At 39.2% G+C, this 16894-nt stretch overlaps 1 protein-coding gene across 24 annotated transcripts in view; it reads right to left on the bottom strand.

Annotated features, from left to right (window-relative positions):
- Positions 1–16894, bottom strand: part of IQCM (IQ motif containing M) — a 464883-nt gene that overhangs the window by 361686 nt on the left and 86303 nt on the right. For 2 of the 24 annotated variants that reach the window (XM_054683897.2, XM_054683895.2), the window contains one exon: positions 1713–2711. The exons of 21 other annotated variants lie outside the window; for them this stretch is intronic. In XM_054683897.2, coding sequence (XP_054539872.1) covers positions 2632–2711 — 80 coding nt within the window. In that variant the 3' untranslated portion in view covers positions 1713–2631. Of the gene's footprint in view, positions 1–1705; positions 2712–16894 lie in introns of those variants that run through there. One more of the 24 variants, XM_054683896.2, reaches the window with a different exon arrangement.

Consider the following 16894-nt stretch of genomic DNA (forward strand, 5'->3'; position numbering starts at 1 on the left):
ATACTACCACCTTTTTACCCTCCCTTGCCACCTTCACACCTTAGGCAGCTTAAATTCCAAGGTCAATCCTTATGAACACTCCTCTCACAGGCTGATTTTGTTGCCTCCCTCTTATTTTGTCATCTTATTTGAGAAAACACAAAGCCCTAGTTAAATGTCTTTCTATCCATCCTGTGGTGTTTGTACTCTGCATAATTAATGTGATGGGAGAAAACAAAACCATGACTGGTCTCATATAACACTAACACTAACCCAAGTGGACATTACTGTTATCCAGTAATCATCCTCCACTTCTCAGTCCATTCACTCTCCCGTCTGTATTTCATATTTTCTCTCTTTAAACATCTAACACTTCCCCCTGCCCTTACTTTCAGCTGCTTTTTTGGCTTCCTATTTCATTGAGCAACTAGAAGCAATCAGAAGAGAACTTCTAAAGCCTGTGTCCTGAGAGTATCTGTTCCCATACACTCCATGTGCCCTCTCATTACTACAGGTGAAAATATTTTACATTCCCATCTAAGGCCAACCCCTGTACTTATATTACAACAGCTCTCATCCACTCTCATCTTCTTATAGATACTGTTCCAGCAATTCTTCCTTTTTCTTCCTTCACTGGTGATTTTCCCTCTCCTCCTAATTGTTTCTATCAGTATAAAAATATATTGACATTTCTCCCATCTTAAATAAGGGGAAAAAAGAAGTGCTCTCTCTTGATCTCACCTCCCCCAACAGTCACCTAATTTCTGTGTTCTTCATAACTATTTGCAATAGTTATCCATATTTATCTAATTTCTCTCCCTCAATTCTCTTTTGAATTGATCATGCTACTAAAATAGTAGGTGTCAAGGTCATCGTTGACCTCCACAGTGCTAACCCCAATGTCAATTTTAAGTCTTTGTCTTCCTTGATCTGTAAGCAGAATCCAACACAGTAGATCCAACACTCTCTGCTCCTGGGAAGACAATCTTCACTCAGTATCCTGCACATCTCAGTCTCCCATTTTTTGTTTTTTCTTCCTCACTTGCTGCTCCTTCTCAGTCTCTTTGTTAGTTTCTCCTTATTTCCCTAAAATCTAACTACTCCACAGCTTACTACTCAGACTTCTCTAACTCCTTCCCATGATTATATCATAGCCTCATGGCATTAACTACCATCTATAAACTGAGGTATCTCAGGTTGATAACTGATACTGGTCCTTTCCCATGAACTCCAAATCCAGATATCCAACTCTATTCAATATCTCCATCTAGATATCTAACAAACATTTCAGACTTTATATAGTAGTACTCCCTTATCTGAGGGTGGATACATTGAAGACCCCTAGTGGATGCCTGAAACTGTGGGTAGTACCAAATCCTATATGTACCATGTTTGTTCCTATACATACATACATACCTATGATAAAATTTATTTACACATTAGGCACAGTAAAAGATTAACAACAATAATAAAATAGAATAATTATAATAATATGCCAGCATCGCTACTCTTGCATTTTGGGACCATTATTAAATAAGGCAAGGGTTACTTGAATACAAGTACTGCAATATGGCAACAACCAAGCTGATAACCAAGACAGCTACTAAGTGATTAAATGGATGGGGCACATATATAGTGTGGATATGCTGGAGACAGGGAGGATTCTTATCCTGGGTGGGATTAATTGGTATGGGGCAAGATTTCATCTCCCTACTCAGAAGGATGTATAATTTAAAACTTATGAATTGTTTATTTCTGGAATTTCCCATGTAATACTTTCAGACCACAGTTAACTTCACGTAACTAAAAGTTCAGAAAGTGAAACCACAGAAAACAAAACCATGGATAAGGAGAGACTACTGTCATGGGATCCTTGGGGCATCACTTCACCAGCCAGAAACCTCTGTGGCTGGTGGCGCCTTTGCCTGAGTTTTGCTGGGGCCTGCTGTGCTAAGTCCACCTGCTTGGCCTGACAGGCTGTGCTCAGCTCACATTACTGGCCCAGATCCCATGCCTGCCAAGGGTGAGCCAGGCATGGAGTGGCAAGGGGTGCATGAACGAGCGAGCACAGGGTTCGGCCACTGCGTACAGTCAGTAATGCTGGCTGTGGAGGGGTGGCCAGCTCCCAGCACCAACTCCTGCAAGGCTGCAGCTATACCAGGCATACTGCAAGCAGCTTCCACTGCTTCCACCAGGGAACATAGTAACCCCTGGAATCTTGGAGATGCCGGGAATCACAGAGCCCCAAAGAGAGTGTCACAGTCCTGGCTTGGGGAGCTTCTAGGTCTGGGCTCCCTGAAGGACCGCAGCTCTTCTCTCCTTTCCTCTTCTCTCCTTTCCTCTTCTCTCCTTCTCATGGCCTGCAACATGGTGAGCAAGGGGCATGTTTCAGCCCTGTTTGTGTTACAGCTCTTTCAGTCCTGCCATTTGGTGGGTCCGGAGTTCTTGTCCCATGTCCAGGAAGAATGAGGTATGTGGACAACTGGAGGGTGAGGTGAAGAGGTGCTTTATTGAGCAACAGTACAGCTCTCAGGAGACCCGAAGTGGGTAGCTTCTTTCTGCAGGCAGGTCGGCCAGACATTTGCTCACCTCTCAGCTCCGCAGATTCCTCTCCACAGGCAGGTCATCCCAACATCAATGTCTCTGCAGCCCTCAGGGGAGATGAGACCAGTAGTGGGTGGCTTTTATCTGCAGATAGGTCTTCCTGTCCTCTGTCCAAGTCTGGCTGAGTCCTGGGGAGAAAGTGCTTACTGATTGGTCTATGGGTGGGCCATGGGCGGACCCAGAAAAAGCACCATAGGTTCTCACTCTAGTCCACAGAACTGGCAGCCCAGCCCCAGGCTTCAGGCCATCCCCAGCTCGAAGGTGAGGCTTCACTGGGATCTGCCCCTTTCTGCCCAGGAGCCTGTCTGCCTCCTGCTGCCATCAACCTGCCATCTACAGCACCCACAGCACCCAAGCTGTTCATGCCAAGGGGTACCTCCAGTCCCACACCGAGCTGCCTTCAGCAACCCCCTTGGCCTCCGTCCCATGCTTGTTGGTGCCAAAGTTCGGAGGAGATCAAGACGGCAGGAGGCTGGCATGTCAGCACAGCCCTGAGCATGTGCACACTTGGCTGGGTCGTGACAGTGCCGGGGCTTGGCCACAACTTTGCTCCAAAATTGGAGTGAGGACTGAGAGTTGGGAGAGGCCAGCCAGCAGGAACAGGCATTTCTGAGCCTATGGGGGCAGGTGGAGCCTCCCAGGCCCCCAAGAGAGCAGGGATGTCCAGGTCCGCTGTTGCAGCTAGGCAGCTGCAGCTGCGCCAAAGAAGGCAAGATCCTCCAACGTGGAAGGGGGCGGGGCTCACACCTGTTTTCTGTTCCCTGAGGCTCCATGGAGCACGTTGCCCCAGCCAAGCCTGCCCAGCTGCAGCCGGCATCTTTGCAGCAGCCGCTCCAGATGGGCTGCTGCTGCCATTGCTATTGTATGTCTAAAGCTGAACAATAGTTCATACCCATCAAACCTGTTCTTCACAAAGACTTCCCCAGTTTGGTAAATGACAACTCCATCCACAGTACATAAAGGCAAAAGCTTGGAGTCATCTTCCTCTCACATCCAAGTAACCAATTCATCAGAAAATCCTTTAGGTTCTTTGGAAAGGAGAGAAGGGCTGGAAATTGAGTTAATAATCAATCATGCCTACGTGATGAAGCCTCCACAAAAATCCCTGAACTATGGGAGTTTGGAGAGCTTCCAGGTTGGCAAGCACACTATGTGCCAGGAGGATGGCACATCCCAACTTTACAGCAACAGCTCCTGAGCTCAGGACCCATCCAGACCTCACTCTATGTGTCTCTTCATCTGGCTGTTCATTTACATCTTTTATTATATCCTTTATCGACAAATTGGTAAACTTAGGTAAGGTGTTTCCCTGCATTCTGTGAGCTGAGAAAATTCATCAAACTGAGTTGGGAGTTGTGGAAACCCCAATTTATAGCCAGTTGTTGAGAAATTCTAGATGCTCATACTTGAGAATAGCATCTGAAGTGACGGGCAGTTTGAGGACTAAGCCCTCAACCTATGGGATCTGATGCTACCTCCAGGTACATAGTGTCAGATTTGAATTGAATTGGAAGACACCCAGCTGGTGTCCACTGGAGAACTGCTCGGTGTGTGAGGAGAAATTCCCATACGTTTTGGTGACCAGAGGACACAGAATTATTCTGTGTTGTGGTTAGCAGAGGATAGAAGAAACACACTTTGTTTTTCCCTTTATAGCTGAGAAATCCATTTCAAAATTAGTAAAATATAATTCCATTATTTTAACTTCTTTTATATAAATATACATCAATTTCAGCACACTATTATCCCACAAAGAAAACTAAAATCTTAATAAGTTCAGCCTCAAATGTTTAAAGTTAACTTTGCTTGATTTACTAATTAGCATTTAATAATAAGAATTGAGCCTGAAAAAGGTTAAAGTAATACAAATGTTAATGGGTGAGGTTGACCAACTTACACAGAGTATGGCAAAAATAATTATGGGTCCCTTGGCTACATATAAATTACTGATACAGAAAGTATTTCATGGCATAGACTTTTAATGTCCTAACGGGCCTAACACTGCTAGGAGGCAATGCATGTGCCATTCAATAAAAGATTTAATTACTTTAATAACCGGTTTATGGTTGTCCCTTTCCTAAACCCTCCAAAAGGTACGTAAACCTCATGCTATTGGCAAATCCCCGGTGCCTACAAGTAGTTAGTAACATGGTGGCCTCTGATGATAGGAATTTGTATCCCTGGGGAGTATATTTATGCCCTTTCTCTTAGTTCAGACAAAGAAGACTGGCTAGACAGAGAGGTTCATGGCTTTGGTGAGAGTAAAAGGCCCTCCTGCCTACAACTGGAAGGGTAAGTTTAATCCTGGGAGAGGATCAACAAACCATGGAATCACTTATTTAAAGCCATATTCTCTAATCAACTTCCACCATAATAAAATAAACATTTGATCTTCATTTGCTCCATTCCTGTGTCTTACTTCTCAATTCAAGTGGTTCCAAACTCAGAAGGAAAAAGGTGGTGCTACCATAACTCTGATTCCTACCCTCCCCTCAAAAACCCTGAAATATGTATTTTTTTAAGCAAGAGAGAAGAAAAGTAATGTCTGCTAAACTGAAAGTTCCATGAGGGCACAGACCATGGTACACAGTATCTGGTTCAAGTAGGAGTTTAATATAGCTGCTGAATAAATACATGAATGAAGAGATGAAAGTTGAAACAATTAGCCTATTGATCACACTTCTATACTCCTTTTGACAAGGAAATTATTTTAGAAAAATGATGTCTAGAATTGAAATGTACTTTCAGAAGTATACTGTATTAGTTTTATATGCCCATTAAAACAAATTACCAGAAGCTTGTGACTTAAAACAATGATTTCCTCACAGTTCTGGAGGCCAGCAGTCCAGAATCAAGATCCTGGCAGGGCTGCTCTCCTTCATAGCCTCTAGGGACAAATCCATCCCTTGCCTCTTCCAGCTTCTGGCGACTGCCAGACTGGTGTGGTTACATCACATGAATCCTGCCTCCATGGTCTCTTTGTGTTTTCCTCTTTTGTCTGTAATCTCCCTTTGCCTCTCTTTTATAAGGACACTTGTGACAGTATTTATAGCCAACCTAGATAATCCAAGATAGTCTCCCCACCCAAAAATTCTTATATTAATCACATCAGCAAAGACCTTTTTCCCAAATAAAACATTTACAGGTTCTAGGAATTATCATCTGATATCTTTGGGTGGCCATTATTCAGCCTACTATTTACACCTGAAGTGAAATTTTTCCAAGAATGATTGGATAAGAAAGGTGTTTCCAGGCCAGGCATGGTGGCTCATGCCTGTAATCCCAGCACTTTGGGAGGCCGAGGTGGGCAGATCACCTGAGGTCAGGAGTTCGAGACCAGCCTGGCCAACATGGTGAAATCCCATCTCTACTAAAAATACAAAATTAGCTGGGTGTGGTGGCACATGCCTGTAATCCCAGCTACTCGGGAGGCTTAGGCAGGAGAATTACTTGAACCCAGGAGGTGGAGGTTGCAGTGACCCAAGACTGCATCATTGCACTCTAGCCTGGGCAACAGGAACAAAAGTCAGTCTTAAAAAAAAAAAAAAAGAAAAAAGAAAGGTGCTTCCATTAGACCTCCAGTGACTACCAACAGAAAACTAAATTATCTGAAACAAATATAAGAAACTACCAAGTGATAAAGCTGGGATTTGAGCCTGGGAAGTTGAAATCCCATGCTCTGAGACACTAAACCATCTATCTGCCTTCTCAAAAGGGAGGAATTCACTGATTCACATAAACTGGAAAGTCCAGCTAAAGTTTATCTTCAGCAATGCTTGATTCAGAGATATAAACAATGTCATCAGTACTTCATCTCCCTCCACCATTCAGCTCTTTCTTCCATGTTGGCTTTATTCCAGAATTTCACACTGTGTCTTCTGTGACCTCCAAGCTCACATCATCCTTGTTGGATTAAGCCCCATCACTCAACCCATCACTGTGGCCAAGAGAATAAGACACATGCACACGTATGTTTATTGCGGCATTATTCACAATAGCAAAGTCTTGGAACCAACCCAAATGTCCAACAATGATAGACTAGATTAAGAAAATGTGGCACATATACACCATGGAATACTATGCAGCCATAAAAAATGATGAGTTCATGTCCTTTGTAGGGACATGGATGAAACTGGAAACCATCATTCTCAGTAAACTATCGCAAGAACAAAAAACCAAACACCGCATATTCTCACTCATAGGTGGGAATTGAACAATGAGATCACATGGACACAGGAAGGGGAACATCACACTCTGGGGACTGTGGTGGGGGGGGAGGGGGGAGGGATAGCATTGGGAGATATATCTAATGCTAGATGACGAGTTAGTGGGTGCAGCGCACCAGCATGGCACATGTATACATATGTAACTAACCTGCACAATGTGCACATGTACCCTAAAACTTAAAGTATAATAAAAAAAACAAACAAAAAAAAAAGAATAATCTAATACCATTGGCTATGCCTGAATCACAAGCCCGAAGCTGACAGGTGACATAACAGTCCTACCCAAACTGCATGAACTCCAAGTAGAGGAGTATTTTTCCAAATCAGACTGAAATCTTGTTACCAGTTCTAAGGTTAAAGAATACCGAGAAGCCAAAACCAACACATGTTCACTGAGGAGGGTCTGCACTACAAATAGAAAACCATTTCTAGAAAGCTACTGCTCTCATTTCACTTCCTCAGAAGAGGTGGTATTATTTATACCCACATAAAGCTGACAGAATGACCCTGGGCCACTGTAAAACATTTGACTAACCTCTTAATTATCTGCCTGTGTTCTTTGTCAAGTACAAAACATGGAACAAACATGTTCTAATGTTCCAAAACATGTGCTTAATCAGAAAACCTCTGCAAGTCACCACTCTATTCTAAGATTTTTTTTATTCCTGAATTTCCCCTCTGGGCCAATAATATCAGAGTTAGCAGAAGAAAAATGGTAAAAAAGAATGTATTTCAATTGCTTCTAAATCCTTATAATGTTTTAATATCTTTTCTATTTATAACATACTATTAATTCGATGTATTCATAGTTTTATTCAATTATATTAATTCATATTTAAGATGCTATTAACTTCATTAAAAGTTAGTGAACTTTGTGGCTACTTCACTGCAGGAAACCAAGTTGCTCAGAAGCAACAAGTCTCCTGTCTTACTCTGAGTCCTCATCTTGCATCTTTCTATTTCGGAGCTTACCAGGTCAGTATAAAAAGAGAAAAAGTGTAAAGAAGAAAGGAGCATGTTCAAGACATTTGTCATTCAGATATGAATTATAATTCTATTCATGTGCTAATTTAAGAATTCTGTTTAGGTTCTTTCTGCAAGAGCATTCAAAAGGGCAAGCAAAAGAAAATTCCTGACAAGAAATGAGAAGAAATACAGCAATCTAAACCAGGAAGAAACGAAGAAAAGTAGAAGCATTTGCAAAATTCTCCGTGTGATAATCTCTCAAGAGATTATCTCAAACTTATTCTCTCATTTAGAAATTTCACAATAAGGATCTGTTTTTATGCATGGAGAAATATTAGTATGTTTCAAATTCCAAGACTTCAAATCAAATTATTCTGTGACACCAAACTCAGCATAATTTTCCACCTCATTGAAAACAATCTCGTTTCCACTTTTTTTTATAAATTGTTATGGCTCCTAGTCTTAAATTCTTCCGAGTAATTTTGTAGGAATGAGTAAAAACGTTTTAGCATGTTTGCTGCATGTTTGTCTGTATAATCGGTCATCTGTTTCTGTAGATTCAGCATCTACTGATTCAACTAATGGCAGGTTGAAAATATTTTTTTAAAATACACAATAAAAAATAATACAATTTAAAAAACAATACAACCACTATTTACATGAGATTTACACTGTATTAGGTATCATAAGTAATCTCAATATGATTTAAAGAATACAAGAGTATGTGCTTAAGTTATATGCAAATACGCCATTTTCATTTTTTTCTTTTATTTATATTTTTTATTTCAATAGCTTTAGGGCTACAAGTGGTTTTTGGTTGCTTAATTGAACTGTGTAGTGGTGAAGTCTATAATTTTAGTGTACCCATCACCCAAATAGTGTACATGGTACTCCATAGGTAGTTTTTCATTCTTTAGACCTCTCCCACCCTCCTCCCTTCTGAGTCTCCAGTGTCCATTATACCACTCTATATGCCTTTGTGCAGCCTTAGCTTAGCTCACGCTTATAAGTGAGAACATGCAGTATTTTATTTTCTATTCCTGAGTTACTTCACTTAAGATAGTGTCCTTCCATTCCACCTAAGTTGCTGCAAAAGACATTATTTTGTTCTTTTATATGGCTGAGTAATATTTCATGGTATAAATATACCACATTTTCTTTATCCACTCATCAGTTGATGGGCACTTAGGTTGATTCCATATCTTCGCAATTGTGAATTGTGCTGTGATAAACACGTGCATGTAGGTGTCTTCTTTATAAAATGACTTCTTTTCCTTTGTGTAGATACCCAGTATTGAGATTGCTGGGTTGAATGGTAGATCTACTTTTAGTTCTTTGAGAAATCACTGTACTATTTTCCATAAAGATTGTACCAGTTGACATTTCCACCAGCAGCACATAAGCATTCCCTTTTCACCACATCTGTGCCAACATCTATTGTTTTTTGACTTTTTAATAATGGCCATACTGGCTATGGTAATGTGGTACCTCATTGTGGTTTTAATTTGCATTTCCCTGATGATTAGTGATATGGAGAATTCTTCATATGTTTTTTGACCATTTGTATATCTTCTTTTGCGAAATGTTTGTTCATGTGGTTTACCAACTTTTAAATGGGATTATTTGGTCTTTTCCTTGCTGATTTGTTTGAGTTTCTTGTAGATTCTGGATATTAGCCCTTTGTCAGATGCATGGTTTGCAAACATTTTCTCTCATTCTGTAGTTTATCTGTTTACTCTGTTGAATATTTCCTTTTCAGGGCAGCAGTTTTTTAGTTTAATTGGGTCTCATTAATTTATTTTTGTTTTTGTTGAGTTTTCTTTTGAGAACTTACTCATAAATTATTTGCCTAGGCCAATGTCCAGAAAAATTTTTCCTAGGTTTCCTTCTAGAATTTCATGGTTTGGGTCTCATATTTAAGTCTTTAATCTATCTTAATTTTTGCATATGGCAAGTGATAGAGATCCAGTTTCATTCTTCTACAGGTGGGTATCCAATTTTCCTAGCACCATTTATTGAACAGGGTGTCCTTTCTCCAGTGTATGCTTTCATCTGCTTTGTCAAATGAAAGTTGGTTATAAAGTATTTGGCTTTGTTTCTGGGTCCTCTATTCTGTTCTATTGACCTGTGTGTCTACTTTTACATCAGTACCATGCTGTTTTTGTTACTATAGCTTTGTGGTATTATTTCAAATAGGGTAATGTGATATCTCCAGAATTTTTCTTTTTGCTTAGGATTGCTTTGGCTATTTGAGCTCTTATTTGGTTCCATATGAATTTTAGGACTGTTTTCTCTAATTCTGTGGGAAAAAAAAGACATTAGTAATTTTATCAGAGTTGCATTGAATCTGTGGATTATTTTGAGTAGTATGGTCATTTCCATGACATTGTTTCTTTCAGTCCATGAGCATGAGATGTTTTTCTATTTATTTCTGTCATTTATGACTTCTTTCATCAGTGTTTTATAGTTCTTGTAGAGATCTTTCACCTCCTTGGTTAACTATATTGCTAGGTATCTTTTCTTGTAGTTATTGTAAAAGGGACTGAGTTCTTTATTTGGTTCTCAGGTTGGTCATTGTTGGTGTATAGCAGTGCTACTGATTTGTGTATATTGTTTTAGTAAACTGAGACTAAACAGAATTCATTGCTCAAATCTAGGAGTCTTTTGGAGGAGTCTTTAGGGTTTTCTACATATAAGATCATATCATCAGCAAACAGAGATAGTTTTACTTCCTCTTTTCTAATTTGGATGCGTCTTATTTCTTTCTCTTGCCTGATTGCTCTGCTCAGGACCTCCAGTATTATGTTGAATAGAAGTAGTGTAAGCAGGTACTCCTCTCTTGTTCTAGTACTTAGGAGAAATGTTTTCAACCTTTCATTGTTCAGCATGTTATTGGCTGTGGGTCTATCATATATGGCTTTTATTATTTTGAGGTATATTCTTTATATTCTTAGTTTGTTGAGGGTTTTTATTGTAAAGGGATGCTGCATTTTTTCAAATGCTTTTTCAGCATCTATTGAGATAATCATATGGTTTTTGTTTTTAAGTCTGTTTAGGTGGTGAATCACACTTATTGACTTGCACATATTGAACCATCCCTGCACCCCTGGGATGAAACCCTCTTCATCATGGTGAATTATCTTTCTGATGCGCTGTTGGATTCAGTTTGCTAGTGTTTTGTTGAGGATTTTTGCATCTATGTTCATCAGACATATCAGTCTGTAGTTTTGTTGTTGTTGTCATTTCCTTTCCTGGCTTTGGTACCAGGGTGATACTGGCTTCATAGAATGAGTTAGGGTGGATTTCCTCCTTTTTGATATTTTGGAATAGTTTCAGTAGGATTGATACCAATTCTACTTTGGATGTCTGGTAGAATTTGTCTATGAATCTGGGCCTGGGCTTTTTTTTTTCCTTCCTGGGAGATTTTTTTTTTTAATTACTGATTAAATTTCATTGCTTGTTACTGGTCTGTTCAGGATTTCTATTTCTTCCTGATTCAAGTTAGGAGAATTGTATATTTCCAAGCATTTATCTGTTTCCTATGGATTTTCTAGTTTGTGTGCATAGAGGTGTTCATAGTAGTCTCAAATGCTTGTATTTCTGTACTACAGCATTTTAAATAAGGGACTTGAGCATCTGCCAATTTTGGAATCTGCAGAGTTCATAGAACCAATTCCCCACAGATACCAAGGAATGATCATATACCTGAAATCATTAAAATATAAATTAGGTTTCATAAACATTGTTGATCAAAAAACTATTTGGTAAGTTGTCACCACTGTAGGCAAAGGAATAATCACAGCACAAAGTCATTTTTTTCTGATAGATTTCTCCAGTGCCTTCTAGCTATGTAGTCATTTTAAAGCATTATTACAATTTATTATGCTCTCATTTTATATATAAAGGAAAAGATTTGTGATTCGGAGACCAAGGAACACATAAACACTCTCTCTTTCTCTCTCTCTCTGACACACATACACGTACACTCATACAAATATGTAGAGACTCTCCCACACCCATAAACACATATACACAGTCACAAACACACACATACACACTCAAACACACTCTCACAACTCACACACTCATACATATTTTTACCTTCTTCCAGACTGGGTAAGGAACAACTCCATATCAACCCTAAATATATGTGCATGACATGGATGTAATGAAATCTTGTTGAGCTTAATTAGAGCCTGTTTTCAAATTTAAATAACTCAAAATAGATGTAAATATTTTTAATTCCTAAGAGAATGCAAATTATATATTATATGGTACTACATGAACAAGACAATACTGTATTATATGCTAACTAACATTAATATTTTATATATATTACAAAAACACTGATTTTACATGAAATTTCTAATTTCTAACAATCATTTTAGTAATCTAATAATTTAAAATCTAATAATTTTTAATAATTAAGATTCATAAATTATCAGCAGAATGACAATACAAACTGGTTAAGCAGTACTGTAGAATATCTATACACAGAAAGAGAAGATAATTTCATATTTTTCCTGACTGCTGTATCAAAACTATGGGCATGTATTTACAGGCAAGCACAAAGAAGATATTTACAAAGGATATTTGATACTATAATTGTTACAGGGTATTCTTTAAGTTGATATCCTTGGATCAAATTCAAGGAATCTTTGGCCTATTCTCACATAAGATATTCAGTTTATGGAAGATAATGCAACTGAATTTGTCTGGGCTGTCTGAGCAGAAACTACATACCCTAAACATGCAGTACACACTTTTCTTTCTAATCTCACAGACTTTAATCAAGTTCTGGAATTAATGCCACTGATATCTTAGATCATGCTTCCATTCACCCTGAAGTGAATATTGGGAATATGCTTTAAAAATAGATCCAAAGTACAGAACTAATACATGCCTTTTGAGATAAGAACTTTGAAAAATGAATGCAATTTTAATTCAAATATAAACTCAAAGATCAGCATTTCAGAGCTGTCTAGTGAGGCACATGCAAAGGTTCCTAGTAGCATGTCTCTGACCTCAGCAGAGTCTATAATGAGATTTTCAGGAGGATTTCTGTCCTCCTTGTGCTCCTGATAAAATCTTCACTTCCCTCTTACATTGTCCATCCCCAACACTTTGGCCTCATGATTACAAAGTGCTAAAGAGAAAAATCCCCCAAAAGAGACTAACATTAGAAAGGATTACTCACATATTCTAAGTGACCCTCAGAACTAGTCTTCTCACTCTTCTTACTGCTGACCTCAATCTCCACAGACCTGCCATCTTTCATCCTTCCTTGAACCAGCTCCCAAACTCTTCATTTGCCCTAAGAAACCCAAGAGCTTCTATCAGCTAAATTAATATTCTTGCTATCTTCTGTACATGTTCCCCCTATCTTCTTGTTCTACTAATCCTATTTTCCTAAGGAGACAGCTTTTTCAGCAGCTCTCTCAACGAATAGCTATTCCTTTATTCTACCCTTCACATACCCTAGGGCTTTAGGCAAAGACAGTTTCTTCCCTGATGCTCAGTGACACTTCCCAACCATTTCTCTTCCCTCTAAAAAAAGAAAGAAAGAAAGAGAGAAAGAAAGAAAGAAAGAATTTCATTTTTTCATAGCAAACTATATTTTCACTTTCACATTTTTCCAAATTTGATTATTTCACCCTTCTCCTTGCTCCTCAAAACCCCAATACTTTCGGTCCCATCCTACCCTCAAGTGAATAACTCACTTCTAACTTCATTGAAAAAAAAATTGAAGTAATCTCACCACCTGCTCTATCAATCCACCTGCATCTGCACTCATGCCCCTGCCTTTCTCTTGGGACAACAGATAAGCTGTACTTGCTCCTTTCTAATGCATTACTCCTTAATTGAAATATGACTAACATATTTCCCACTCCCCTGATTTGGCTCCTGTTCATTTTCTGCTTCCTTTGCTGGATACTCCTTTTCTTGCCCTCTAAGTGTTAGAAATTCTCAGGGCTCAGTTCTTGGATTTTTTTTCTACCTACATTTATTCCCTCAATGATCTTATCTAAGTCTATGACTGTAAATAATATCTATACCTGTGTTGTCCAATATGATAGCCAATTACCATATGTAGCTATGAGCACTTGAAATGTGGCTAGTCCAATTTAAGAGTCACTATAAGTAAAATATACACTGGATTTTGAAGATTTAATATGAAAAATATATAATATCTCAATAATTTTACATATATATATATGTAAAAATTACTGAGATACTATATATCTTTTTTTTTCTCTGTCTCCCAGCTAGAGTGCAGTGGTGCAATCTCGGCTCACTGCAGCCTCTGCCTCCCGGGTAGCTGGGATTACAGGTGCCTGCCATCAAGCCTGGCTAATTTTTGTATTTTTCAGTAGAGATGGCATTTCACCATGTTAGCCAGGCTGATCTCCTGCCCTCAACTGATCTATCCGCCTCGGCCTCCCAAAGTGCTGGGATTACAGGTGTGAGTCACAACGCCTGGCCCCAAATATATTATAGAAATTAATTTTACCTGTTTCTTTTTACTGTTTAACATGGCCACTAGAAAATTTTTTATTATATGTGGCTCATGTGGCATGTCTACTGGACAATATTATCTGTAAATTAATGACTCCAACCTTTCCCATGAGTCTGCACTTACTTATAATGGACTACCTATTTGACATTTTGATTTGCATGTCTAATCGCCTCCTCAAACTTAAAATATCCATATCCCAATTCTTGGTTTCTGCCCATTTAAAACGCATCTCTCTATTCTCCATCTCAGAAAGTAGCAGTTCTCATCTTCCAGTTCATCAGGACTAAAGCCTAAGAGTCATCCTTCATGCTGTCTTTCCCTTACACTCCACACCTAATCTTTCAGCAAGTACTGACAATTCTGCCATCAAAATATTTTTATGACAATATTTTTAAAGTGATATTAGAAATGAAGGAGGAGAAAATAAAACAAGCAAGAAGGGAAAACTAATGTGAAATTTTTTTCTGAGTTAACCATCATTATAAGATACTGGTTGCTTAACTGTCCGAAACCTTCTGAGAAGCTTTATAAAAGGTTATTGAGACCCTTCTGCCCAGGGACAGAAGGGAGGAAACATTTATCCACTGGCTCTCATCCCCCCTTCCTGGTTGTTTATGTGTCAGCTGAAGCTGGTCCTATGAATGTCTCAAGCCAGGAAGGAGTCCAGGAAGTATGGAACAAGGACCAGTAACCCTAGCAGTGGCTGCAGTGCCTGGAATAAGAGATGAGCCCAAGAGGATTTCAGGTGATGAATGAGAAGTGTTTGACACGGCCTACATGCAGTGGTGTGCTGCAGCAAGCTCAGACCTGCTCAGGAGAGCTGACTGTGTACATCTCTTCCCAACACCTGTAATCAGTGGTACCACTATTGGTAGTTTGAAATTGGCTATGTTAAGAGTATTTACACCATGGAAATCAGTAAAAACTACAAACCAGGCCTTCCTCCCTCCCCTCACCAGAGCCAGTTGTTAAACATGTGCTAGCACGGCACTGACTAAAAGGTTCTGTTCTTATACAATCTCAGCTCACTCCTCTCCAGCTGATTCTCAGAACTGCAATCACATTAACTCTTTTTTCACTTATTTGAAAGTTCTTCCATGTGCCCCACACCTTGGGTCATTGCAAATGGTTTTGCAATTGCCTCAAACTTCCCACTCTTTGAGTAATTCCTATGCATCTTTTATATCTTAGCTCAAATATCATTTCCTCTGGGAAGTCTTGCTGACACACAGGCCATTTCCAATTTACTTGTGATGTACTCTCAATCTGTATATATGTGATTGTTAATTGATATCTGTTTCCCTAGCTAGACCACAGGTTCCACGAGGACACAATTTATGTCCATTTTTTCTCCTTTGTATTCTCTGCACTGAGATTTGTATATTTACTGAATATCTGAACTAAGTTTTTTAATCAACACATATTAAAAGTACTATTACCACTGTTTAATTATTTTAAGAATATTGAAAAGAAGTCCTCCTACTTGAAAATGTGGGGAGCCACATTGGGAGGAGAACACATAACACTTTTATGGGCATCACTTATGTGCATCACTTCCAGCTATAATCCACTGAGACAAATCTATCACATAGCCCCATCTATTTTCCAAGTACCAAGGAAGAAAAGGATACAAGTTTGATGAGCATCTATCCCGTCTCTGCTACAGTCTGTTCTTTAGGACACTAAATATTCATTCCTTCTTGTTCCTTTACAGAACACACCTTTCCTCTCCCCAAAGATGACAACCCAAAGTTCCCCCTAGGCACTACATCCAGCTCAGAGAGAAGGACCTCCAGCTGCTGTGCAGTTTTATCCAACAAGTTCAGATGTGGCTCCTTACGGTCCAGTAATATGAGACCCAAGTACAGAAGATATCTCCATCTTCCCCAAAGCATATAGCATACAGTAATAGAGCAGGTATAGGAAAACCTCAGTAAAAACTCCATTAGTGAAAGGGAAGAAAGTAAACATAATAGTCACCAGTCCAAAGATGTTATAGAATTCTATTGGAAAGTCACTGAGAAGGCCCCCTAACCTGGAGGTGGGGAAGTTCCTTGAATAGACAATGATTTTGTCCTGGGACGCGCTCTCTTCATTTTTTCAGTGGCCTCTTGATCTACTCTCTGAGAAGCCTTTTACTTGCTCCTTGGACACATCTTGCTATTACCCTCCTTGGAGGTTGTACGGCTTGTGTCAACCACTTCCTGATAAATCTAGGTTATCTTACTTTTTGAACATTCAATTACATCAAGGTTTATGGTTTCTCTGGAAATGAAATTCTCTAAAAAAATCTGTTAGGCTTTTTAATCTATTTGCTTCCAGTTAATTCTGCCTGACAATAACCACATTCAAAGTCTTTTTTTTTTTTTTTTTTTTTTTTTTTTTTTTTTTTTTTTTTTTACCTTTTTTGAAATGGAGTCTCACTCTGTTGCCAGGCTGGAGTGCAGTGGCACGATCTCAGCTCACTGCAACCTCCGCTTCCCAGGTTTAAGCGATTCTCCTGCCTCAGCCTCCCAAATAGCTAGGATTACAGGAGCGTATCACCATGCCCAGCTAATTTTTATATTTTTAGCAGAGACAGGGTTTCACCATGCTGGCCAGG

The sequence above is a fragment of the Pan troglodytes genome, chromosome 3, assembly GCF_028858775.2.
Source record: "Pan troglodytes isolate AG18354 chromosome 3, NHGRI_mPanTro3-v2.0_pri, whole genome shotgun sequence".
Lineage (NCBI taxonomy): Eukaryota > Metazoa > Chordata > Mammalia > Primates > Hominidae > Pan > Pan troglodytes.